This window comes from Sebastes fasciatus, chromosome 18 (genome assembly GCF_043250625.1).
Source record: "Sebastes fasciatus isolate fSebFas1 chromosome 18, fSebFas1.pri, whole genome shotgun sequence".
NCBI classification, from domain to species: domain Eukaryota; kingdom Metazoa; phylum Chordata; class Actinopteri; order Perciformes; family Sebastidae; genus Sebastes; species Sebastes fasciatus.
This window is the reverse complement of record NC_133812.1, coordinates 30,151,603-30,179,321: the sequence shown is the minus strand read 5'-3', so window position 1 is coordinate 30,179,321 and position 27,719 is coordinate 30,151,603. Positions and strand designations below refer to the sequence as shown.

The following is a 27,719-nucleotide window of genomic DNA, read 5'->3' as shown; positions in this document are numbered from 1 at the left end:
TCTCCACTTCTACTGGTCTCTGTCAACATCTACCATACATCTGCTCTAGCTGCCTCCCCGACATCCATTATGTCAGAGACAGATCCCTGTCCACGCAGCTGAGAGGTGATCTGGAGTTTGTTTGCATTACATCACTTAGAGCTGTGAGTTACAGCACTGGGGCTCTAATGAAAATACAGCAGCACTATGGTTGTATGCTGTTTCAGTAATAAACACAGGGTTATAGGATTAATACTTTATCTTTGTTTATCACATTTTTATGTAGTTTAAAAAGGGATTACTTCAACAGGAGTACTCATTGAGATTAAGAATCTCTTTAGTAAGAGAGACCTGGTCAAGACAGCAGCATTCAAACAAACTTCAGACGCCACAACATAAAACAAATGCTGAATAAATACATAGCATAATATCATACAAACACATTCAAATCAAGTGTTGGAAGCCAACGCTAAAGTGAAAGTATCCAGAAACACAGACAGCTCCTGACTGACTCTCTTCCAGGTCTTTCATTCATGTTTTAAATTCATCAAAAGTCATCAGACTCCAGTTTCAACTGAGCTTCCAGTGTGTTCCAGGAGAAGGCCATCTTACCTAGTTCTGTGTGGACTTTAGGTACAGATAATAAGTACAGGTCAGACCATATAATAATAATAATAATAATAATAATAATAATAATAATAATAATAATATGCTTTTTCAGTCCAAAATGGCAGCTGTTGTTAAAAAGCATCAGAGTTTCATCTCTTTCCTTCTCTGCTCTCTGACTGTGTGTTTGTAGCTGCCACTGCAGCGTTCACTGTCCAGGAGGAGGCGGTAAAGACTGAGGCAAACGAGGAAGAGGAGGAGGATGAGGAGGAGGATGAGGAAGAGGAAGAGGATGCGGAGGACGTCAAACAGGCTGCTGATGAAGACAAGACTGAGGATGCTGAAGCAGAAACAGTTGGTGATTATCACACTACCTGCTGCGTTTCATACACATCATCTAACAGTTTCTCTTAAAGTGTATTTCATTCATATTCAGTGTTTATGAAGTCAATAGTAAACTACAGTTCAACGTCACCAGTCACCTGACACATGAATATAAACGTCTGTTTCTGCTTTCAGCCTCAGTCACCGCTCAGCCTGCTGCCGCTGAGGAGGACGACGATGATGATGATGATGATGATGAGGGGGAGGACGAAGAGCCGACAGCTGGACTAAAGAAAACAGTAGACGAGCCTGAAGACAGAGAAGAGGAGGAGGACGATGAAGACGACGATGAGGAGAAGGCCATGGTGGATGTGATCAAACCTATACCTGAACCTGAGGAGGAAGAAGCACCAAAGACTGAACCCACAGGTCAGAGAGACCGTTACACCTGTTATACATCACATTTACCTGTAACCTCACCTGGACTGTTATACATCACATTTACCTGTAACCTCACCTGGACTGTTATACATCACATTTACCTGTAACCTCACCTGGACTGTTATACATCACATTTACCTGTAACCTCACCTGGACTGTTATACATCACATTTACCTGTAACCTCACCTGGACTGTTATACATCACATTTACCTGTAACCTCACCTGGACTGTTATACATCACATTTACCTGTAACCTCACCTGGACTGTTATACATCACATTTACCTGTAACCTCACCTGGACCGTGTGCTTTGTGGTTTCAGTGTGTCCTTGTATGACCTCTGCAAAGGTCAAAGAGACCGCCACCAAGACAGCAGACAGAAAAGGTTTGAGACTGTCGTGTGAAGAACGTCTTTGTTTGAGCAGAGTGTCGGTGGTGTGACTTTATTCCATTAAGGGTTGAAGGTTCAGGTGGAGTCAGTTTAGAGGCTGTTTGGTAGCTGTAGCGCTTCACTTTAACGTTTTCACAGTAGCAGAGAGAATGAAAGAAGAGTGTTGGTGAAAGATAACACATCTCTCTGATAAAGCTGTTCCAGGTCGTAGTTGTATGTCAGTGATCTGATGTTGCTGTTTTCAGATGCTGTTAGAAGAGTTTCAGCTGTGAGGAGGAGAAAAGGTACAGTACGGATAAGAACAAGGTTCTGACACTAAACTCCAAAGACAAACAAAGCTAATGTATGGTGATGATGATGTTTCAGTGTTTCTGATCAACCTGCTTCTCTAAGCTAAAACTAAACATTAACTAATAACTAATAATTTCATTTTGTTTGATTTTAAGAGCGTGAAGCTGTGAAGACCGATGACAAGCCAAAACGGAAAGGTAACACTGAACACTGAAACATAGCGAACACCCGGTGTGATCCTTGTTCTTACTGTGATGGGATGAGTTAAATGATGGGATGGTGTTGCTTCCAGCTCTGCCCAGAATTGCAGCTCTGGAGCCAAAAATCCGGCGGATCAAGAGACTTCCTGCTCTCCTCAGAGGTATTCACACATTTACTGCAGCCGTGGAACGGTGAATCAGGAGCTCATCTGTCCATGAAGTATCAGGCCGATCAACTGTTTCCAGTCTTTATGCTAAGCTAACTTTAACTAGCTAGCTTTAACCTCACACTGATAAATAGTGTTGCTTAAACTAACGGGATGTTTTCTCTTGTTCATTCCAATAAAAAGCCAAGAGAGTGGAAAAGAGTCCCACCAAGACGGACAGGAAAGGTAAGTGGACGATTCAGCCGCTAATAAGTCGCAGTCACTCATCTGTGATTAGACACAACACAAGTTTCCTATTGTATATATATATATATATATATATATATATATGTTTATATCGCCCAATATCACAAATCACTTTACAATCTGTACAGTCCTTCAACCCTCCATTCAGATAGTAGTAATATTAAAGTATAGACAGTCAGGATGACACTCTTCTATAAAGGATAATGTACTCTTCTATAAAGGATAATGTACTCTTCTATAAAGGATAATGTACTCTTCTATAAAGGATAATGTACTCTTCAATAAAGGATAATGTACAGCGAGCCGGTCATCGTTGTGAAATGAACCCTGACAGGGCGACGCTGAGCGTCTCTCATCACCCTGAAAGGGCTTATTTCACAACAATGACCTGCTAGCTGTACATTATCCTGCTTATTACACGGCTAGCAACGGTCTGCTATACGTAGCAACGGTCTGCTATACGTAGCAACGGTCTGCTATACGTAGCAACGGTCTGTTACACGTAGCAACGGTCTGTTACACGTAGCAACGGTCTGCTATACGTAGCAACGGTCTGTTATTCATAACAACGGTCTGCTATACGTAGCAACGGTCTGTTATTCATAACAACGGTCTGCTATACGTAGCAACGGTCTGTTATTCATAACAACGGTCTGTTACACGTAGCAACGGTCTGTTATTCATAACAATGGTCTGCTATACGTAGCAACGGTCTGTTACACGTAGCAACGGTCTGTTATTCATAACAACGGTCTGTTATACGTAGCAACGGTCTGCTATACGTAGCAACGGTCTGTTGTACGTAGCAACGGTCTGTTACACGTAGCAACGGTCTGTTGTACGTAGCAACGGTCTGTTGTACGTAGCAACGGTCTGTTGTACGTAGCAACGGTCTGTTGTACGTAGCAACGGTCTGTTGTACGTAGCAACGGTCTGTTACACGTAGCAACGGTCTGTTGTACGTAGCAACGGTCTGTTGTACGTAGCAACGGTCTGTTGTACGTAGCAACGGTCTGTTGTACGTAGCAACGGTCTGTTGTACGTAGCAACGGTCTGTTGTACGTAGCAACGGTCTGTTATACGTAGCAACGGTCTGTTGTACGTAGCAACGGTCTGTTGTACGTAGCAACGGTCTGTTGTACGTAGCAGCAGTCTGTTGTACTTAGCAGGTTCTTTTTCTCTGACAGAGACAGAGACGAAGAAACAAGAGGAGGTCCCAGAATCGGGACATGAAGGTATAATAGCTGTTATATTCATTATGAATTGAATGTATATATAATTATATTCATGTAGTAACCTGGAGGATGTATTTTCAGTTGGTCCATGCCGTCCTGCTCCAGTCTACTGCCCGTCCCCACCTGGCTGGTACGGTAAGTTATCATGCAGAGGAAATAAATATCTGACTTCATAACTCTTCTGCTTCTATATATATATATATATATATATATATATATATATATATATACATATCTCTTTATGTTCCAGTTCATCACGTGGTCACAGACAACCCGTACCCTCCTCCGACCATGTCAGGTACTCACACTGTTGTCACATCAGCTATGACTGATATAATATCAGTAATGATGTTGCTGGACTATAAAACACATATTTGTTTCCAGCTCCGTCTGCTCCGGTTCTGAATGCTCACCCGGTCCATCCCGGAGCTCCACCGCTGCAGCCTCTTTATCAGCAGCCGCTCTACGCCCAGTACCAACCGTATCAACCCATGCAGCCAGTGATGCAGCCCCAAGCAGAACCAGTACAGCCAGTACAGCCAGAGGCCACAGAGCGAGAGGCTCCAGTCCAGCCTGAGATCCAGAGTCCAGCTGCTGAAGCTCAGCCGGCTGGAGCTCCGGTCCACGGTGAGAACACACCATTTATTCTGATATTCTGATACGGTACGTACAGATTCAAAGCTTCCAGTCAATATGGCTGAACTAATTTATTATCCCCCATTCCACCTGGTTCACCTGCTTCACCTCATTCACCTCATTCACCTGGTTCACCTGGTTCACCTGCTTCACCTCATTCACCTCATTCACCTGGTTCACCTGGTTCACCTGATTCACCTGATTCACCTCATTCACCTGATTCACCTGATTCACCTGTTATCAGGCCATTAAATAGGCGAGATCAGTCGCTATAAGCACCATACATGTGGGTCAGTAGGGGCCTACTACGCCTACTACGCCTACTACACCTATTATGTTGTAAAAATGAACAAAACTACAAATTCATAAGTTTAGGCAACAAAACTACAACTTCTTTAGGTTTAGGTAACAAAACTATAACTTCTTTAGGTTTAGGTAACAAAACTATAACTTCTTTAGGTTTAGGTAACAAAACTACAACTTTTTTAGGTTTAGGTAACAAAACTACAACTTATTTCGGTTTAGGTAACAAAACTACAACTTCTTTAGGTTTATGTAACAAAACTACACCTTCTTTAGGTTTAGGTAACAAAACTACAACTTTTTTAGGTTTAGGTAACAAAACTACAACTTATTTCGGTTTAGGTAACAAAACTATAACTTCTTTAGGTTTATGTAACAAAACTACAACTTCTTTAGGTTTAGGCAACAAAACTACAACTTTTTTAGGTTTAGGTAACAAAACTATAACTTATTTAGGTTTAGGTAACAAAACTACAACTTATTTCGGTTTAGGTAACAAAACTACAACTTCTTTAGGTTTAGGTAACAAAACTATAACTTCTTTAGGTTTATGTAACAAAACTACAACTTCTTTAGGTTTAGGCAACAAAACTACAACTTTTTTAGGTTTAGGTAACAAAACTACAACTTCTTTAGGTTTAGGTAACAAAACTATAACTTCTTTAGGTTTAGGTAACAAAATTACAACTTTTTTAGGTTTAGGTAACAAAACTACAACTTATTTCGGTTTAGGTAACAAAACTACAACTTCTTTAAGTTTATGTAACAAAACTACAACTTCTTTAGGTTTAGGTAACAAAACTACAACTTATTTCGGTTTAGGTAACAAAACTACAACTTCTTTAGGTTTAGGTAACAAAACTACAACTTATTTCGGTTTAGGTAACAAAACTACAACTTCTTTAGGTTTAGGTAACAAAACTACAACTTATTTCGGTTTAGGTAACAAAACTACAACTTTTTTAGGTTTAGGTAACAAAACTACAGCTTATTTCGGTTTAGGTAACAAAACTACAACTTCTTTAGGTTTAGGTAACAAAACTATAACTTCTTTAAGTTTATGTAACAAAACTATAACTTCTTTAGGTTTAGGTAACAAAACTACAACTTCTTTAGGTTTAGGTAACAAAACTACAACTTATTTCGGTTTAGGTAACAAAACTACAACTTCTTTAGGTTTAGGTAACAAAACTACAACTTATTTCGGTTTAGGTAACAACACTATAACTTCTTTAGGTTTAGGTAACACAACTACAACTTCTTTAGGTTTAGGTAACAAAACTACAACTTCTTTAGGTTTAGGTAACAAAACTATAACTTCTTTATGTTTAGGTAACAAAACTACAACTTCTTTAGGTTTAGGTAACAAAACTACAACTTATTTCGGTTTAGGTAACAAAACTACAACTTCTTTAGGTTTAGGTAACAAAACTACAACTTATTTCGGTTTAGGTAACAAAACTACAACTTTTTTAGGTTTAGGTAACAAAACTATAGCTTATTTCGGTTTAGGTAACAAAACTACAACTTCTTTAGGTTTAGGTAACAAAACTATAACTTCTTTAAGTTTATGTAACAAAACTATAACTTCTTTAGGTTTAGGTAACAAAACTACAACTTCTTTAGGTTTAGGTAACAAAACTACAACTTATTTCGGTTTAGGTAACAAAACTACAACTTCTTTAGGTTTAGGTAACAAAACTACAACTTATTTCGGTTTAGGTAACAACACTATAACTTCTTTAGGTTTAGGTAACACAACTACAACTTCTTTAGGTTTAGGTAACAAAACTACAACTTCTTTAGGTTTAGGTAACAAAACTATAACTTCTTTATGTTTAGGTAACAAAACTACAACTTCTTTAGGTTTAGATAACAAAACTACAACTTCTTTAGGTTTAGGTAACAAAACTACAACTTATTTCGGTTGAGATGAGAAACAGTTGACCTGTCAGGGAGAGTAAATGATGAGTTTAATTTTGATTCAACATATTCACCAGATTGAAAATGTTACTTCAAACTGTAATAAAGTATTTTTGCTGAAGAAATATAAAAGAGAAACCTTCAGTTTGTTGACTTGTCTAATCTGTTTTCTCTCTTAAAGAACCAGAGACTGTTGAGGAGGAAGTGAAGGCTGCCTCCACCAAGAAAGGTACAAACTATTTAATTCATAGTTAAACTCACAGAATTATCTTTCTCTTAATCACTGCTGTGAACAATAATCAATATGTGATATTTTCCAGCAGCAAAGAAGAAAAGCAAGGCTGCTGAAACAGAAAAAGGTACCGTCTGCGTCTCCAGATCCACTGAATGTTTAATCTGTCGTAAATAACCACGTCTGCAGCATTAAACAGTGATGTACGCTATGACACAGGATTAATTCATTACTCATTTATCCCCTCAGAGACAGCAGCAGCAGCCAGACAGACAACAAAGAAAGGTCCTTTATGTTTTCAGTGTTACAGATGATTATGATCCAGATAGTAAATCTACACACACTTCAGTAAGATATTAATAACATAACTCAACACTCATTTCTCCAAATCTAGACGCTGCAGCTGCCAAAGACAAAACCAAAGCTGCTGCTGCAAAGAAAGGTGAATAAACTCTGGAACTCACTGAGCTTCTCTTGAGGAGAATATCCATTTTAATTTAATATAACTTATTCATATTTTTATGTTGCAGAACCAACAGCAAGAAAAGAGAAAACCAAACCTGCTGCAGCTGCTAAGAAAGGTATAATGAACATTTTGGTGGAATATAAAGTTTCTACTTCACATAAATAATGTGAAAATGTCTTTAAGATTGGGTTCATTTATATATACTGTATATATATATTTATCTTTTTGAGTCCGTTGCTCTTATTTTTACAGAGAAAACTGTAAAAGAGAAAACCAAACCTGCTGTAGCTGCTAAGAAAGGTAATGAACATTTTCCACCTCACATAAATAAAATAAAACAAGAGAAAAGAAGTTTCTCAGAAAGTTTCAGTGTTGGAGAATGAGAAGACGTAAACTTCGGACTGAAAATGAACAACTGAACAACACAACGGCTTTAATATTTTGTTCATTTATATATTTCATATCTTTGATTCCGTTGCTTTTGTTTTTACAGAGAAAGCTGTAAAAGAGAAAACCAAAAGTCCTGCAGTGGCTGCTAAGAAAGGTAATGAACATTTGGTGGAATATAAAGTTTGTACTGTACTTCACATAAATACAATAAAACAAGAGAAAACAATCTCATAGGAAGTTACAGTATTAACATACAAGTACACTGAGACGTCATCACCATAATGTTAACATGGCTTTAAGACTGTTTTCATTTATATTTTATATCTTTGAGTTTTTATATCTTTGTTTTTACAGAGAAAACCAAACCTGCTGCAGCTGCTAAGAAAGGTAATGAACATTTAGGTAGAATGTAAAGTTTCTGCTTGACATAAATAAAACAAAACACTAGAAAACGATCTTATTAACATACAAGTAGACTGAGAGGTCATCACCATAATGTTAACATGGATTTAAGACTGTTTTAATTTATATTTTATATCTTTGTTTTTACAGAGAAAGCCGTTAAAGAGAAAACCAAACCTGCTGCAGCTGCTAAGAAAGGTAATGAACATTTAGGTGGAATATAAAGTTTCCTTCTTGAAGTTTTTGAACGAAGCTTCGAACGTTTGCCGTCATATTTTATGACCTCATCACGCAAAAAATGGTTATCATGGTTCTATAAATGTAATTTATGGTGCTGTTTTATTAATACAGGTGTGTTGCCTCCCTCTGTTTGCGATGGCGAGCGGGAGAGCAAACAGTTTTTTGACCGCAGAGAAAATGTAGTTTTTGAAAGGCTAAACGCCAACAAATATGGACTGAAGCGGAATATTTCATTATGGAAATGATTACATTCATGTTTTATTCAATAATTTTAGACTTTACAACACTTATTGGAAATGTTTGGATCACACGAGTCAGAAACAATCCTACGCAGCCGCCACTGGACTCTCAGTATAATACTAATAATATTAGTATAATACTAATAATATCGGTGTAATCTGATCTTTATCTGCACCAAACGGCGGGTTTAAACACAATGAATAGACAAAAAGAAAAGTTGCCTTCAAAGCATTCCAATGCTGATTTAGAATTAAAATGTCAACATTATGACTGAAGTTTAGCAGCTTCAAACTATTTTTTACAGCCCTACAATGATAATGTCTAAATGGCTTTAAGACTGTATTATTTATATCTTTGAGTTTTCATATCTTTGTTTTTACAGAACCAGCCGTTAAAGAGAAAACCAAACCTGCTGCAGCTGCTAAGAAAGGTAAAACATGACCAGGCCAGAGAGAGTTATAGAAAGTGTAATAATTAATAACTAATCCAGAAGAAGCAGCTAATATAAAAACAACTGATTCAGTTCACTAACCAGGACTCTTTCCTCCTGAAACCAGACGCTGCAGCAGCGCCACACAAGAGGAGATCAGGTGACTCCACACTGACAGGTTATTAACTAGTACTGAAGTCAATCATTCATATCAGTGACTAACGTGTTATTAACTAGTACTGAAGTCAATCATTCATATCAGTGACTGATGGAAACTAACATGTTGTTAACTAGTACTGAAGTCAATCATTCATATCAGTGACTGTAGAGATGAAGGAAACTAACCAACTAACTAACTAACTAACTAACCAACTAACCAACCAACCAACCAACCAACTAACCATCCAACCAATCAACCAACCAACCAACTAACTAAGGTGTTTTTGCTGCTCTCAGCAGAATCGGGGGTCAGGAGTAAAGTGAAGACTTCTAGAGCCCAGAAAGGTTCGACTCTGAACACTTTTAACATTTCAATCATCCAGTTCAGCACAAACTCCTCGTGAGCATCATCTTCTCTATTAACTTCAACAGAACCAGAACCAGAACCAGAACCAGAACCAGAACCACGTCCACAGCCCATCAGACTGAGATCCAGACTGGAAGCTGTGAGGAAGACAAACGTCACCTCTGAGGCGAAGGAAGGGAAACCTGCCAGAGCTCCGTCTCAACCAGGTAACTAACACTGGTTACTGCTGGTTACTACTGGTAACTAGTTACTACTAGTTACTGGTTACTACTGGAGGAGGAGAAACCTGCCAGCTCTCTGTCTCAACCAGGTAACTAACACTGGTTACTGCTGGTTACTACTGGTAACTAGTTACTACTAGTTACTGGTTACTACTAGTTACTGGTTACTACTGGAGGAGGAGAAACCTGCCAGCTCTCTGTCTCAACCAGGTAACTAACACTGGTTGCTGCTGGTTACTACTGGTAACTAGTTACTACTAGTTACTGGTTACTACTAGTTACTGGTTACTACTGGAGGAGGAGAAACCTGCCAGATCTCTGTCTCAACCAGGTAACTAACACTGGTTGCTGCTGGTTACTACTGGTAACTAGTTACTACTAGTTACTGGTTACTACTGGAGGAGGAGAAACCTGCCAGCTCTCTGTCTCAACCAGGTAACTAACACTGGTTGCTGCTGGTTACTACTGGTAACTAGTTACTACTAGTTACTGGTTACTACTGGAGGAGGAGAAACCTGCCAGCTCTCCGTCTCAACCAGGTAACTAACTATTGTTAGTTACCAATAGTTACTATTGGTTACTACTGGTAAATGCTGGTTACTACTAGTCACTGGTTACTACTGGAGGAGGAGAAACCTGCCAGATCTCCGTCTCAACCAGGTAACTAACACTGGTTACTGCTGGTTACTACTGGTAACTAGTTACTACTAGTTACTGGTTACTACTGGAGGAGGAGAAACCTGCCAGCTCTCTGTCTCAACCAGGTAACTAACACTGGTTACTGCTGGTTACTACTGGTAACTAGTTACTACTAGTTACTGGTTACTACTAGTTACTGGTTACTACTGGAGGAGGAGAAACCTGCCAGCTCTCTGTCTCAACCAGGTAACTAACACTGGTTGCTGCTGGTTACTACTGGTAACTAGTTACTACTAGTTACTGGTTACTACTAGTTACTGGTTACTACTGGAGGAGGAGAAACCTGCCAGATCTCTGTCTCAACCAGGTAACTAACACTGGTTGCTGCTGGTTACTACTGGTAACTAGTTACTACTAGTTACTGGTTACTACTGGAGGAGGAGAAACCTGCCAGCTCTCTGTCTCAACCAGGTAACTAACACTGGTTGCTGCTGGTTACTACTGGTAACTAGTTACTACTAGTTACTGGTTACTACTGGAGGAGGAGAAACCTGCCAGCTCTCCGTCTCAACCAGGTAACTAACTATTGTTAGTTACCAATAGTTACTATTGGTTACTACTGGTAAATGCTGGTTACTACTAGTCACTGGTTACTACTGGAGGAGGAGAAACCTGCCAGATCTCCGTCTCAACCAGGTAACTAACACTGGTTACTGCTGGTAAATGTTCAACGCGATTACACAGAGTTATTATCAGGATGTAATAAAGCTGTTTCTCTTTCTCCTCTCTCTCTCTCTCTCTCTCTCTCTCTCTCTCTCTCCTCTCTCTCTCTCTCTCTCTCTCCTCTCTCTCCTCTCTCTCTCTCTCAGGCAAAGCTGAGAAGAAATCTGTCAAAGAAGCTCAAGGTCTGGATTCACAGTCAGAGATGATCTAATGTTGAGAAAGTTTTCTGTGGACGTTTGACATCGATCACTTTCTCTCTCTCTTCTGTCATTCTCTCATTATAGATAAAGAGAAACAACCTTCACAGGCCAGTGAGTACGAACGTCAGTTATCAGTTATCAGTTATCAGTTATCAGTTATCAGTTATCAGTTACAGTATACTGAACAACAGGAAATATTGTTGTCAGAAAACAGGTTAAGATAAAAGTTCATATTTACTCATGTCAGAAGACAGGTGAGGGTCAGACGACAGGTGAGGGTCAGACGACAGGTGAAGGTCAGAAGACAGGTGAGGGTCAGAAGACAGGTGAGGGTCAGAAGACAGGTGAGGGTCAGAAGACAGGTGAGGATCAGAAGACAGGTGAGGGTCAGAAGACAGGTGAAGGTCAGAAGACAGGTGAGGGTCAGAAGACAGGTGAGGGTCAGACGACAGGTGAGGGTCAGAAGACAGGTGAGAATCAGAAGACAGGTGAGGGTCAGAAGACAGGTGAGGGTCAGAAGACAGGTGAGGGTCACACGACAGGTGAGGGTCAGAAGACAGGTGAGGATCAGAAGACAGGTGAGGGTCAGAAGACAGGTGAGGGTCAGAAGACAGGTGAGGGTCAGACGACAGGTGAGGGTCAGAAGACAGGTGAGGATCAGATGACAGGTGAGGGTCAGAAGACAGGTGAGGGTCAGACGACAGATGAGGGTAAGACGACAGGTGAAGATCAGACGACAGGTGAGGGTCAGAAGGGCGTTAGCAGAGTAGAGAATCTGTCAGAGAATGAGTGAAATGAGCCGGTATTTATACTGCAGGACTGATGAGGGGAATGGAAACAGGTGAGCAGGTGAGCAGGTGAGCAGGTGGGCGGGGCAGGTCAGGTGATGGGGAGGTGTTACTGCAGGACTGATGAGGATTGATGAGGGAGTAGCTGGACCTGGTTGGAGACGGTCGGCTGTGTCCCCCCCCAGTCAGTAGAGCTGATTAAACCTCCTGGATGAAGAGAGAAACTTGTAGTACTCACCTGGATGACGTAGAGATGAGGTTGTCTCCATGTTTGATGGCGTGTGCTTGTTGTTCATAGAGAATGGGAACAGAGCTTCAGGTAAAGCTTAAAGGTATTCACTCTATTTCCACCATCTTCCTGCTGCTCCACTCAATAAGAACCTGCTTTAATGACGTTAACAACCCATTCAAACCAGTGGGTTATTAGTGTAAAGCCCATTAAAACCAATGGGTTATTAGAGTTAAACCCATTAAAACCAGTGGGTTATTAGTGTAAAGCCCATTAAAACCGGTGGGTTATTAGTGTAAAACCCATTAAAACCAGTGGGTTATTAGTATAAAACCCATTAAAACCATTAAAACCAGTGGGTCATTAATGTAAAAACCATTCAAACCAATGGGTTATTAGTGTTAAACCCATTAAAACCAGTGGGTTATCAGTGTTAAACCCATTAAAACCAGTGGGTTATTAGTGTTAAACCCATTAAAACCAGTGGGTTATTAATGTTAAACCCATTCAAACCAATGGGTTATTAATGTTAAACCCATTAAAACCAGTGGGTTATCAGTGTAAAACCCTTTAAAACCAGTGGGTTATTAGTGTTAAACCCATTAAAACCAGTGGGTTATTAGTGTTAAACCCATTAAAACCAGCGGGTTATTAGTGTTAAACCTATTAAAACCAGTGGGTTATCAGTGTAAAACCCATTAAAACCAGTTGGTTATCATTGTAAAACCCATTCAAACCATTAAAACCAGTGGGTTATTAGTGTTAAACCCATTAAAACCAGTGGGTTATTAGTGTAAAACCCATTAAAACCAGTGGGTTATTAGTGTTAAACCCATTAAAACCAGTGGGTTATTAATGTTAAACCCATTAAAACCAGTGGGTTATTAGTGTTAAACCCATTAAAACCATTAAAACCAGTGGGTTATTGGTGTTAAACCCATTAAAACCAGTGGGTTATTAGTGTAAAACCCATTAAACCCATTAAAACCAGTGGGTTATTAGTGTTAAACCCATTAAAACCAGTGGGTTATTAGTGTTAAACCCATTAAAACCAGTGGGTTATTAGTGTTAAACCCATTAAAACCAGTGGGTTATTAGAGTTAAACCCATTAAAACCAGTGGGTTATTAGAGTCAAACCCATTAAAACCAGTGAGTTATTAGTGTTAAACCCATTAAAACCAGTGGGTTATTAGAGTTAAACCCATTAAAACCAGTGGGTTATTAGTGTTAAACCCATTAAAACCAGTGGGTTATTAGAGTCAAACCCATTAAAACCAGTGGGTTATTAGAGTTAAACCCATTAAAACCAGTGGGTTATTAGTGTTAAACCCATTAAAACCAGTGGGTTATTAGAGTCAAACCCATTAAAACCAGTGGGTTATTAGTGTTAAACCCATTAAAACCAGTGGGTTATTAGAGTCAAACCCATTAAAACCAGTGGGTTATTAGAGTTAAACCCACTAAAACCAGTGGGTTATTAGAGTTAAACCCATTAAAACCAGTGGGTTATTAGTGTTAAACCCATTAAAACCAGTGGGTTATTAGAGTTAAACCCATTAAAACCAGTGGGTTATTAGAGTTAAACCCATTAAAACCAGTGGGTTATTAGTGTTAAACCCATTAAAACCAGTGGGTTATTAGAGTTAAACCCATTAAAACCAGTGGGTTATTAGTGTAAAACCCATTAAACCCATTAAAACCAGTGGGTTATTAGTGTTAAACCCATTAAAACCAGTGGGTTATTAGTGTTAAACCCATTAAACCCATTAAAACCAGTGGGTTATTAGTGTAAAACCCATTAAACCCATTAAAACCAGTGGGTTATTAGTGTTAAACCCATTAAAACCAGTGGGTTATTAGTGTAAAACCCATTAAACCCATTAAAACCAGTGGGTTATTAGTGTTAAACCCATTAAAACCAGTGGGTTATTAGTGTAAAACCCATTAAACCCATTAAAACCAGTGGGTTATTAGTGTTAAACCCATTAAACCCATTAAAACCAGTGGGTTATTAGTGTTAAACCCATTAAAACCAGTGGGTTATTAGAGTTAAACCCATTAAAACCAGTGGGTTATTAGAGTCAAACCCATTAAAACCAGTGAGTTATTAGTGTTAAACCCATTAAAACCAGTGGGTTATTAGAGTTAAACCCATTAAAACCAGTGGGTTATTAGTGTTAAACCCATTAAAACCAGTGGGTTATTAGAGTCAAACCCATTAAAACCAGTGGGTTATTAGAGTTAAACCCATTAAAACCAGTGGGTTATTAGTGTTAAACCCATTAAAACCAGTGGGTTATTAGAGTCAAACCCATTAAAACCAGTGGGTTATTAGTGTTAAACCCATTAAAACCAGTGGGTTATTAGAGTCAAACCCATTAAAACCAGTGGGTTATTAGAGTTAAACCCACTAAAACCAGTGGGTTATTAGAGTTAAACCCATTAAAACCAGTGGGTTATTAGTGTAAAACCCATTAAACCCATTAAAACCAGTGGGTTATTAGTGTTAAACCCATTAAAACCAGTGGGTTATTAGTGTAAAACCCATTAAACCCATTAAAACCAGTGGGTTATTAGTGTTAAACCCATTAAAAGCAGTGGGTTATTAGTGTAAAACCCATTAAACCCATTAAAACCAGTGGGTTATTAGTGTTAAACCCATTAAAACCAGTGGGTTATTAGTGTTAAACCCATTAAAACCAGTGGGTTATTAGAGTTAAACCCATTAAAACCAGTGGGTTATTAGAGTCAAACCCATTAAAACCAGTGAGTTATTAGTGTTAAACCCATTAAAACCAGTGGGTTATTAGAGTTAAACCCATTAAAACCAGTGGGTTATTAGTGTTAAACCCATTAAAACCAGTGGGTTATTAGAGTCAAACCCATTAAAACCAGTGGGTTATTAGAGTTAAACCCATTAAAACCAGTGGGTTATTAGTGTTAAACCCATTAAAACCAGTGGGTTATTAGAGTCAAACCCATTAAAACCAGTGGGTTATTAGTGTTAAACCCATTAAAACCAGTGGGTTATTAGAGTCAAACCCATTAAAACCAGTGGGTTATTAGAGTTAAACCCACTAAAACCAGTGGGTTATTAGAGTTAAACCCATTAAAACCAGTGGGTTATTAGAGTCAAACCCATTAAAACCAGTGGGTTATTAGAGTTAAACCCACTAAAACCAGTGGGTTATTAGAGTTAAACCCATTAAAACCAGTGGGTTATTAGAGTTAAACCCATTAAAACCAGTGGGTTATTAGAGTTAAACCCATTAAAAGCAGTGGGTTATTAGTGTTGAACCCATTAAAACCAGTGGGTTATTAGAGTTAAACCCACTAAAACCAGTGGGTTATTAGAGTTAAACCCATTAAAACCAGTGGGTTATTAGAGTTAAACCCATTAAAACCAGTGGGTTATTAGTGTTAAACCCATTAAAACCAGTGGGTTATTAGAGTTAAACCCATTAAAACCAGTGGGTTATTAGAGTTAAACCCATTAAAACCAGTGGGTTATTAGAGTTAAACCCATTAAAACCAGTGGGTTATTAGAGTTAAACCCATTAAAACCAGTGGGTTATTAGAGTTAAACCCATTAAAACCAGTGGGTTATTAGTGTTAAACCCATTAAAACCAGTGGGTTATTAGAGTTAAACCCATTAAAACCAGTGGGTTATTAGAGTTAAACCCATTAAAACCAGTGGGTTATTAGTGTTAAACCCATTAAAACCAGTGGGTTATTAGTGTTAAACCCATTAAAACCAGTGGGTTATTAGAGTTAAACCCATTAAAACCAGTGGGTTATTAGAGTTAAACCCATTAAAACCAGTGGGTTATTAGTGTTAAACCCATTAAAACCAGTGGGTTATTAGAGTTAAACCCATTAAAACCAGTGGGTTATTAGTGTTAAACCCATTAAAACCAGTGGGTTATTAGTGTTAAACCCATTAAAACCAGTGGGTTATTAGAGTCAAACCCATTAAAACCAGTGGGTTATTAGAGTTAAACCCACTAAAACCAGTGGGTTATTAATGTTGTGTTCTTATTGAGTCATCCAGTGGAGTATCACCCCCCCACTAACATCACATAGTCCAACAGTCTGTTTAGTGTCTGATGATGAAACCAACATTCACATTAATGAGAGAAAATCACCGTGTTTTAGTTTACAGTGTTTGAAAGAACCAGATCTGCTTCATTAATCATAGTTATAATATAATATATTATATATAATAAATTATTGACGTGCACGTCGTCCTTCGTCTTCTGTCTCTCACACACTGACTCACACTCACACACCAACATTACTGTTTATACCATAACAACGTATGTATCCTGTTTCCTCCAGAAGAGGCTCAGACTGACGACAACATCACAGAGAAGAAGAAACCAGGTACGAGCTGCTGCTAGAGAACTACTAACAGTTTAGAGCTGTTAGAGAACTACTAACACTTTAGAGCTGTTAGAGAACTACTAACACTTTAGAGCTGTTAGAGAACTACTAACAGTTTAGAGCTGTTAGAGAACTATTAACAGTTTAGAGCTGCTGCTAGAGAACTACTAACAGTTTAGAGCTGTTAGAGAACTACTAACACTTTAGAGCTGTTAGAGAACTACTAACAGTTTAGAGCTGTTAGAGAACTACTAACAGTTTAGAGCTGCTGCTAGAGAACTACTAACACTTTAGAGCTGTTAGAGAACTACTAACACTTTAGAGCTGTTAGAGAACTACTAACAGTTTAGAGCTGTTAGAGAACTATTAACAGTTTAGAGCTGCTGCTAGAGAACTACTAACAGTTTAGAGCTGTTAGAGAACTACTAACACTTTAGAGCTGTTAGAGAACTACTAACAGTTTAGAGCTGTTAGAGAACTATTAACAGTTTAGAGCTGCTGCTAGAGAACTACTAACAGTTTAGAGCTGTTAGAGAACTACTAACACTTTAGAGCTGTTAGAGAACTACTAACAGTTTAGAGCTGTTAGAGAACTACTAACAGTTTAGAGCTGCTGCTAGAGAACTACTAACAGTTTAGAGCTGTTAGAGAACTACTAACAGTTTAGAGCTGTTAGAGAACTATTAACACTTTAGAGCTGTTAGAGAACTACTAACACTTTAGAGCTGTTAGAGAACTACTAACACTTTAGAGCTGTTAGAGAACTACTAACAGTTTAGAGCTGTTAGAGAACTATTAACAGTTTAGAGCTGCTGCTAGAGAACTACTAACAGTTTAGAGCTGTTAGAGAACTACTAACACTTTAGAGCTGTTAGAGAACTACTAACAGTTTAGAGCTGTTAGAGAACTACTAACAGTTTAGAGCTGCTGCTAGAGAACTACTAACACTTTAGAGCTGTTAGAGAACTACTAACAGTTTAGAGCTGTTAGAGAACTACTAACAGTTTAGAGCTGCTGCTAGAGAACTACTAACAGTTTAGAGCTGTTAGAGAACTACTAACAGTTTAGAGCTGTTAGAGAACTACTAACAGTTTAGAGCTGCTGCTAGAGAACTACTAACAGTTTAGAGCTGTTAGAGAACTACTAACAGTTTAGAGCTGTTAGAGAACTACTAACACTTTAGAGCTGCTAGAGAACTACTAACAGTTTAGAGCTGCTGCTAGAGAACTACTAACAGTTTAGAGCTGTTAGAGAACTACTAACAGTTTAGAGCTGTTAGAGAACTACTAACAGTTTAGAGCTGCTGCTAGAGAACTACTAACAGTTTAGAGCTGTTAGAGAACTACTAACAGTTTAGAGCTGTTAGAGAACTACTAACAGTTTAGAGCTGTTAGAGAACTACTAACAGTTTAGAGCTGTTAGAGAACTACTGACACTTTAGAGCTGCTAGAGAACTACTAACAGTTTAGAGCTGTTAGAGAACTACTAACACTTTAGAGCTGTTAGAGAACTACTAACACTTTAGAGCTGTTAGAGAACTACTAACAGTTTAGAGCTGCTAGAGAACTACTAACAGTTTAGAGCTGTTAGAGAACTACTAACAGTTTAGAGCTGTTAGAGAACTACTAACACTTTAGAGCTGTTAGAGAACTACTAACAGTTTAGAGCTGTTAGAGAACTACTAACAGTTTAGAGCTGTTAGAGAACTACTAACAGTTTAGAGCTGTTAGAGAACTACTAACAGTTTAGAGCTGTTAGAGAACTACTAACAGTTTAGAGCTGTTAGAGAACTACTAACAGTTTAGAGCTGCTAGAGAACTACTAACAGTTTAGAGCTGTTAGAGAACTACTAACAGTTTAGAGCTGCTAGAGAACTACTAACAGTTTAGAGCTGTTAGAGAACTACTAACAGTTTAGAGCTGCTGTTAGAGAACTACTAACAGTTTAGAGCTGTTAGAGAACTACTAACAGTTTAGAGCTGTTAGAGAACTACTAACAGTTTAGAGCTGTTAGAGAACTACTAACAGTTTAGAGCTGCTGCTAGAGAACTACTAACAGTTTAGAGCTGCTAGAGAACTACTAACAGTTTAGAGCTGCTAGAGAACTACTAACAGTTTAGAGCTGCTAGAGAACTAACAGTTTAGAGCTGTTAGAGAACTACTAACAGTTTAGAGCTGTTAGAGAACTACTAACACTTTAGAGCTGTTAGAGAACTACTAACACTTTAGAGCTGTTAGAGAACTACTAACACTTTAGAGCTGTTAGAGAACTACTAACAGTTTAGAGCTGTTAGAGAACTACTAACAGTTTAGAGCTGTTAGAGAACTACTAACAGTTTAGAGCTGCTAGAGAACTACTAACAGTTTAGAGCTGCTAGAGAACTACAAACAGTTTAGAGCTGCTAGAGAACTAACAGTTTAGAGCTGTTAGAGAACTACTAACACTTTAGAGCTGTTAGAGAACTACTAACAGTTTAGAGCTGTTAGAGAACTACTAACAGTTTAGAGCTGTTAGAGAACTACTAACACTTTAGAGCTGTTAGAGAACTACTAACACTTTAGAGCTGTTAGAGAACTACTAACAGTTTAGAGCTGTTAGAGAACTACTAACACTTTAGAGCTGTTAGAGAACTACTAACAGTTTAGAGCTGTTAGAGAACTACTAACACTTTAGAGCTGTTAGAGAACTACTAACAGTTTAGAGCTGTTAGAGAACTACTAACACTTTAGAGCTGTTAGAGAACTACTAACAGTTTAGAGCTGTTAGAGAACTACTAACACTTTAGAGCTGTTAGAGAACTACTAACACTTTAGAGCTGTTAGAGAACTACTAACAGTTTAGAGCTGCTGCTAGAGAACTACTAACAGTTTAGAGCTGCTAGAGAACTACTAACACTTTAGAGCTGTTAGAGAACTACTAACACTTTAGAGCTGTTAGAGAACTACTAACAGTTTAGAGCTGTTAGAGAACTACTAACACTTTAGAGCTGTTAGAGAACTACTAACAGTTTAGAGCTGTTAGAGAACTACTAACACTTTAGAGCTGTTAGAGAACTACTAACAGTTTAGAGCTGCTGCTAGAGAACTACTAACAGTTTAGAGCTGTTAGAGAACTACTAACAGTTTAGAGCTGTTAGAGAACTACTAACAGTTTAGAGCTGCTGCTAGAGAACTACTAACACTTTAGAGCTGTTAGAGAACTACTAACAGTTTAGAGCTGTTAGAGAACTACTAACACTTTAGAGCTGTTAGAGAACTACTAACAGTTTAGAGCTGTTAGAGAACTACTAACACTTTAGAGCTGTTAGAGAACTACTAACAGTTTAGAGCTGTTAGAGAACTACTAACACTTTAGAGCTGTTAGAGAACTACTAACAGTTTAGAGCTGCTAGAGAACTACTAACACTTTAGAGCTGTTAGAGAACTACTAACAGTTTAGAGCTGTTAGAGAACTACTAACACTTTAGAGCTGTTAGAGAACTACTAACAGTTTAGAGCTGTTAGAGAACTACTAACACTTTAGAGCTGTTAGAGAACTACTAACAGTTTAGAGCTGTTAGAGAACTACTAACACTTTAGAGCTGTTAGAGAACTACTAACAGTTTAGAGCTGTTAGAGAACTACTAACACTTTAGAGCTGTTAGAGAACTACTAACAGTTTAGAGCTGCTGCTAGAGAACTACTAACACTTTAGAGCTGTTAGAGAACTACTAACAGTTTAGAGCTGTTAGAGAACTACTAACACTTTAGAGCTGCTAGAGAACTACTAACACTTTAGAGCTGTTAGAGAACTACTAACAGTTTAGAGCTGTTAGAGAACTACTAACAGTTTAGAGCTGTTAGAGAACTACTAACACTTTAGAGCTGCTAGAGAACTACTAACAGTTTAGAGCTGTTAGAGAACTACTAACACTTTAGAGCTGCTAGAGAACTACTAACACTTTAGAGCTGTTAGAGAACTACTAACAGTTTAGAGCTGCTAGAGAACTACTAACAGTTTATAACGGAGTTATTAATCTAACACTCCTCCTCCATCCCACCTCTCCACAGGCCAGAGATACTTCCAGTGTATCTACGTCCCCGGGAAAAATGCACAGTACCCCCTACGACCTTTCACCCCGGCCATGTCCCCCGCCATGATGTCCCCCGCGATGATGTCCCCCGCCCTGCGGTCCATGATGGAGCAGCAGCAGCAGCAGCAGCAGCAGCAGCAGCAGCAGCAGCAGCAGCGGGCGGCGAGGGCGTCGGGCCGATAGGACGACATGAACTCTGTCCTCACGTCTGACAGCACTGCGTCCCCTCTGTCCTCCAGCAGGGGGAGACCTCTTAAATCTGAGGACGAACCACAGACAGAGAAGAGTGGACTCTACAGTATACTACAGTAAACTACTACAGTATACTACAGTAAACTACTACAGTATACTACTGTCTATACTTCTAATGTATTGATGTAATTATTTATTCTCTGTGTGGTTGAGCTCCTGATAGTTTCCTCACTAGTCGTCACCGCCTCGCCTCGCTGAGCCGTAGATATAATATAATATAAAATATTTTAATATAATATAATATAATATAATATAATATAATATAATATAATATAATATCACCAAACGAGGAAGCATTTATGTGAATATTCTAAAACCAGTATAATGTACATAACACTTATATTTGTAATGTAGGCTGAAATAAACACACACACACAGCTCGGGCATGTATAATATATATATACATATATATATATATATATGTATATATATATATATATATATATTCTATAATGGTATATTTATTTTATCTCATTCAGCATTTATACTTTAAGGCTTTTGTGCTGAAAAAACATTTTGTACAGTGAGAAAGACAAAATAAAGTAAAATAATACTAATTAATACTTTCACTTTTAAAAGAGTCCCCTTTTTAAAATAATAATAATAATAATAAATACTTTTAGTTTTAAAAGATACCCATTTTTTAAAATAATAGCAATAATAATAATAATAAATAATTTTAGTTTTAAAGATACTCTTTTTTAAAAAACAAGAGTAATACAAATTTTTAGTTTTAAAAGATACCCCTCTTTAAAATAATAATAATAATATTAATAATAAATACTTTTAGTTTTGAAAGATACCCATTTAAAAAAATATTAGTAATAAATATAAAACTGATAATACCTAAACAATCCTGAGACAGTATTTTGCATCAAATGATAAAGGAAAATAAATCAGGAGTTTTTTAAGAAATGAGAAAAAAAACAAAGAATAGTTTAGTATTGGATTTGATGGGCTTAAATATGACTTCATATTTTACTATCCGAGCTGTGATCAACAGCGTGTTTCCTCTCTTATTTATGAATCATCACCAGCTGTGTGTTGCTGCTTCGCTGCGTCTGAACCAGATCAACATGTCGATGTTTGGAGGTTAAATCTCAGGAGCTCCCACGTTTAGATCCCAGCAGCCTCTCTGTCTCCGACCGCCGACCAGCCGTCTCATCAGCACGTTGAACGCTGATTAATGATGAATAACGAGGAGACATCTGATAGAGATAATATATCAGGCAGGAAGCTGAGCTCGTCGCTACAGGAAGAGAATATATGATCGTTTACTGACGTACTCTGACGTGTTAGATGCAGTTTGTTGGATGTTTTTCATTCCCAGACGCTGCGTTTTGTTTTAATATATCTGCCTTAAGGAGAAATTGAAGTGTCCTTAACTTCAACCAGGTGAACATAAGGGCTTGACGTGAAAGTTTACAGTATTGGTTCCCATCATCTAATATTATTATTAATAATTTAATACTTGAATACTGTTATTTTGTTTGGTATAATTGGCCTTTCTTTTCTTTAAACCTCAGAAGTCGTTGTTGACGAGTCAGCGTTCATATTTCTGCATATTGAGCTGTCTTTATTTTAAGTTAGCATGTTCGGAGCACAGACTGAATATAAAGATGGCCGACACGACAGCTCCGTTAAAGTGAAGCCAAAACATCTGGATGGCCCCCTGGTGGCTGGCTGCAGTAAGCCCTGCCCCCCTCCCCCCTCCGTGTTAGCGGATGGGTCAAACTAAAGAACTAAAAAGTTAAATAAAGATGGTTTCTGTTGTTGTAGGTAGTTCTGGGGTTTGTTCATGTTTCTGATCAGTTTGGTTTTATTTACTTATTTGACGCTATAAAAAGGGGGCGGGACGTTCATGATGGACAGCTGTGAGTCTCTCTCGCTGACGAGCTGATCGGCTCGTGATTCGGGCGGGTGACCTCTATACCGCGGCGGCTCCACCCCCTCATGACGACGTCAACATCTCCAGATGTTAGCTCCCGTATCGATCCATAGTTTGGCTTCATTCTGTTGAGCGGGGGGGGAAGTGGAGACGCGGCGGCCATCTTTAGAGTCTGCGGCTCAGAGACAGAACCGTAATGTGACCAACCAATGAAACGCTGTGATGTCTGCTACAGCGGATAAATGTTAACCAGCAGCTTATTTACAAAGCCTGATATATATATATATATATTATATATGATATGATATTTCCAGTTAGCTCACTCTCTGGTTCTGTACCTGAACAACAGCTGCAGTTTGTTTTCTGTCTTACTGAATGAGAACCTCGACTCCAAAGAACCCAGAGGTTGTTTCACTCCGTCAGCTCAGTGATGCTGAGAGGGATGAGACCCGCATCAGTCCTCCAGACCCGCTGGGGTCTTCACTTTGTACTCACTAACAGCTTCTAAACTGTAATATTAATGCACTCGTACTGTTACAGTGGTTACCTAAAGTTTAACACCTGGACGGACTCGGAGCTGATATTTAACTGATATTTAAGGAGGAGGGCGACCGTATCTTTAACCCACAGCTTCCTCATCCTCACTGTACTGCAGCTCCATCCTCAGTCTCTCAGGGTTAATCTCCAGAGGTCTCCAGAGGTCAATGATGAACCTGCATCCTGTCTCCCAGCCAGCAGGAGGCGACTCCTCCGGTTGTATAGAAGAAGTCTGGCTGTATTATTCTGTCTGAGTAACGTTCGCTAACAACTACAGTTACCAGCTGTAAATTATTCAGCCTTTTTTACAACTTGAACTACATGTTTTTAATTGTTTTTAAAGATTTACTTCAGAGGCGTGTTATGTAAATGTTACGCAAAACAACGTTACATAAAATGACGTTACGTAAAATGACATTACATAAAACAACGTTACGTAAAACGACGTTACGTAAAACGACGTTACGTAAAACGACGTTACGCAAAACGACGTTACGCAAAACGACGTTACGTAAAACAACGTTACGTAAAACAACGTTACGTAAAACAATGTTCCATAAAACAACTTTACCTGAAACAATGTTACGTAAAACAACGTTACGTAAAACAATGTTACCTAAAACAACTTTACCTGAAACAACATTACGTAAAACAACGTTACGTAAAACAACGTTACGTAAAACAACGCTACGTAAAACAACGCTACGTAAAACATTACGTAAAACGACGTTACGTAAAACGACGTTACGCAAAACGACGTTACGCAAAACGACGTTACGTAAAACAACGTTACGTAAAACAACATTACGTAAAATAACGTTACGTAAAACAAGGTTACGTAAAACAACGCTACGTAAAACAACGCTACGTAAAACAAGGTTACCTAAAACAAGGTTACCTAAAACAACGTTACATAAAACAACGTTACGTAAAACAATGTTAAGTAAAACAATGTTATATAAAACAACTTTACCTAAAACAATGTTACGTAAAACAACGTTACGTAAAACAAGGTTACGTAAAACAAGGTTACGTAAAACAACATTACGTAAAATAACGTTACGTAAAACAAGGTTACGTAAAACAACGCTACGTAAAACAACGCTACGTAAAACAACGCTACGTAAAACAACGCTACGTAAAACAACGCTACGTAAAACAAGGTTACCTAAAACAAGGTTACCTAAAACAACTTTACCTAAAACAATGTTACGTAAAACAATGTTAAGTAAAACAATGTTATATAAAACAACTTTACCTAAAACAATGTTACGTAAAACAACGTTACGTAAAACAACGTTACGTAAAACAACGTTACGTAAAACAACGTTACGTAAAATAACGTTACGTAAAACAACGTTACGTAAAACAATGTTACCTAAAACAACTTTACCTGAAACAATGTTACGTAAAATAACGTTACGTAAAATAACGTTACGTAAAACAATGTTACCTAAAACAACTTTACCTGAAACAATGTTACGTAAAACAACGTTATGTAAAACAATGTTACCTAAAACAACTTTACCTGAAACAACATTACGTGAAACAACATTACGTAAAACAACGTTACGTAAAACAACGTTACGTAAAACAACGTTACGTAAAACAACGTTACGTAAAACAACGCTACGTAAAACATTACGTAAAACAACATTACGTAAAACAACATTACGTAAAACAACATTATGTAAAACAACATTACGTAAAACAACGTTGCGTAAAACAACGCTGCGTAAAACAACGCTACGTAAAACAACGCTACGTAAAACAACGCTACGTAAAACAATGCTACGTAAAACAACGCTACGTAAAACAAGGTTACCTAAAACAAGGTTACCTAAAACAACTTTACCTAAAACAATGTTACGTAAAACAATGTTATGTAAAACAATGTTACGTAAAACAATGTTACGTAAAATAACGTTACGTAAAATAACGTTGCGTAAAACAACGTTACGTAAAACAACGTTACGTAAAACAATGTTACCTAAAACAACTTTACCTGAAACAATGTTACGTAAAATAACGTTGCCTAAAACAACGTTACATAAAAACCATAAAGTCAACATTTATGGTTGACGACGCTCCGACTGAATGTTTAAGTTTTGCTGAGCAGTTCCACAGAGACCTTTATTATATATTATTATATATTATTATATATTATTATATATTCTTGATATTTGAGGATCTCTCCAGAAACATTTGGGACAGAGTTTCTGGTATCTGTAGGTCAGTATTTATCGATAATTTTATATATTTTATTCAGTTACAGTCTGAAGCTGTTAAAACCAGGTGTGTTCCAGGTGTGAGCTCTGGAGGAAGACGAGGAGGAACCTGCTGCAGCAGCTGCAGATCTACAGGAAATGTTTTAAATCTACTTTTGAAGAGACTTTGTAAAGATTTCAGAAGTCTTTCTGAGGTGCTGCTGAACCTCGTGGGCTTGATTTTGTGAATGAAATCTACAATAAGAGTTTGAAGACTTAAAGTCGGCGGGGAATTTGATGATTGTGTTGTCATAAGAAAGCAGATGAGTTGCTTTATTGGAGTAATTTTCTCCACCGAACAAATCTGTTTGAGGTTGTTTTCGAAGGATCACTTTGATTTGTTAATGATTTCTGATGTTAATGTGCATGACGGTGTGATTTAAAGGAAGTACAGCGACGCGTTTTTCAGCTGTATTTCACACAAGCGTCACTCTCCGGTGTTAAACACATACCAGTCAGTCATCTGCATACAGACGGCAGCTGGTTGATTAGTTGCAGACTGACTCTGAGTCTAAGAGATGAAAATAGATTTTTGTTGAGAGGATATTTTTGTTGTGTTGTTCAGCATCATCAATAGACTGTAATCATGTTAACTATGTTTCATAAGGAGACGGTATAAACTACCGAGGCGTATGATGTCATCACACCAGACTCCATCACACTTTTTAAACCTTTTAGGAGCCAATTAAATGTCAGAAGAGACGTTTCAGGACTCGACTGAGGACGTCTGCTGTGGTGATAACACGGAGAATCACCTAAACGCATTCTGAGTCTGAATTTCAATAAATATTTGCAGAAATTTGTGAGGCTGTTACTGTGATTCTTTATATTACTGACGAGCCAGAATGATGAGAGACGTCTCGTTGAGGGACACAGAAGGACGTTTAGGACTTCCTGCTCGGAAGAAACGCGTCTACTATTTTCCCTGAGTCCCAGCAGACAGACAGGTTGTCTTTATGTCCTCCCTGAGTCCCAGCAGACAGACAGGTTGTCTTTATGTCCTCCCTGAGTCCCAGCAGACAGACAGGTTGTCTTTATGTCCTCCCTGAGTCCCAGCAGACAGACAGGTTGTCTTTATGTCCTCCCTGAGTCCCAGCAGACAGACAGGTTGTCTTTATGTCCTCCCTGAGTCCCAGCAGACAGACAGGCTGTCTTTATGTCCTCCCTGAGTCCCAGCAGACAGACAGGTTGTCTTTATGTCCTCCCTGAATCCCAGCAGACAGACAGGTTGTCTTTATGTCCTCCCTGAGTCCCAGCAGACAGACAGGTTGTCTTTATGTCCTGAGTCCCAGCAGACAGACAGGTTGTCTTTATGTCCTCCCTGAGTCCCAGCAGACAGACAGGTTGTCTTTATGTCCTCCCTGAATCCCAGCAGACAGACAGGTTGTCTTTATGTCCTACCTGTTAACAGACATCAGAAACTGAAGTGAGACAGAAAATGAAGAGAGAATGTGAAAGTTGACGTGTGTCCGTATTTATTTTGCTCGTTTTACATGATGCAGTTCAGCAAATTGTCTTTGAGGACATTTATAAACATTTAACAGCTGCTAACTCAACTCCTATTATATATACTGGCATCCCATAATAACGTCACTATCCAGGTCGTATAGTGGTCTCCCCTACAGCTCCTACTGTAACTATACAATCAAAGAACAGTGATATGAATATCAAATCAATAAAAGAGTTATGCATTCATCATCAGGAAATTATCAATCATTAAAAGAAGAAAGTCATTCAGTGTCTGAATCCTCACATAATAATAATAATAACAATAATAATAATAACAATAACAACAACAATAATAATAATAACAATAACAACAATAATAATAATAATAACAATAACAAC

The 27,719-nt window shown here is 38.2% G+C and overlaps 1 protein-coding gene across 17 annotated transcripts in view; it reads left to right on the top strand.

Moving 5' to 3' along the window:
* LOC141755836 (uncharacterized) overlaps positions 1-26,675 on the top strand; it is a 49,436-nt gene extending 22,761 nt beyond the window's left edge. For 2 of the 17 annotated variants that reach the window (XM_074615098.1, XM_074615089.1), the window contains 29 exons: positions 779-943; positions 1,105-1,338; positions 1,675-1,737; positions 1,989-2,027; positions 2,190-2,231; positions 2,327-2,395; positions 2,585-2,626; positions 3,835-3,882; positions 3,964-4,017; positions 4,133-4,180; positions 4,267-4,509; positions 6,926-6,973; positions 7,065-7,103; positions 7,226-7,261; positions 7,371-7,418; positions 7,507-7,557; positions 7,695-7,742; positions 7,936-7,986; positions 8,187-8,219; positions 8,385-8,432; positions 9,097-9,144; positions 9,272-9,304; positions 9,601-9,648; positions 9,736-9,876; positions 11,400-11,435; positions 11,538-11,564; positions 12,540-12,560; positions 16,811-16,855; positions 20,905-26,675. In XM_074615098.1, coding sequence (XP_074471199.1) covers positions 779-943; positions 1,105-1,338; positions 1,675-1,737; positions 1,989-2,027; positions 2,190-2,231; positions 2,327-2,395; positions 2,585-2,626; positions 3,835-3,882; positions 3,964-4,017; positions 4,133-4,180; positions 4,267-4,509; positions 6,926-6,973; positions 7,065-7,103; positions 7,226-7,261; positions 7,371-7,418; positions 7,507-7,557; positions 7,695-7,742; positions 7,936-7,986; positions 8,187-8,219; positions 8,385-8,432; positions 9,097-9,144; positions 9,272-9,304; positions 9,601-9,648; positions 9,736-9,876; positions 11,400-11,435; positions 11,538-11,564; positions 12,540-12,560; positions 16,811-16,855; positions 20,905-21,110 — 2,054 coding nt within the window. In that variant the 3' untranslated portion in view covers positions 21,111-26,675. Of the gene's footprint in view, positions 1-778; positions 944-1,104; positions 1,339-1,674; positions 1,738-1,988; positions 2,028-2,189; positions 2,232-2,326; positions 2,396-2,584; positions 2,627-3,834; positions 3,883-3,963; positions 4,018-4,132; positions 4,181-4,266; positions 4,510-6,925; positions 6,974-7,064; positions 7,104-7,225; positions 7,262-7,370; positions 7,419-7,506; positions 7,558-7,694; positions 7,743-7,935; positions 7,987-8,186; positions 8,220-8,384; positions 8,433-9,096; positions 9,145-9,271; positions 9,305-9,600; positions 9,649-9,735; positions 9,877-11,399; positions 11,436-11,537; positions 11,565-12,539; positions 12,574-16,810; positions 16,856-20,904 lie in introns of all 17 variants that reach the window. The other 15 variants (XM_074615090.1, XM_074615091.1, XM_074615093.1 and 12 more) reach the window with 15 other exon arrangements.
* Positions 26,676-27,719: the final 1,044 nt, after the last annotated feature.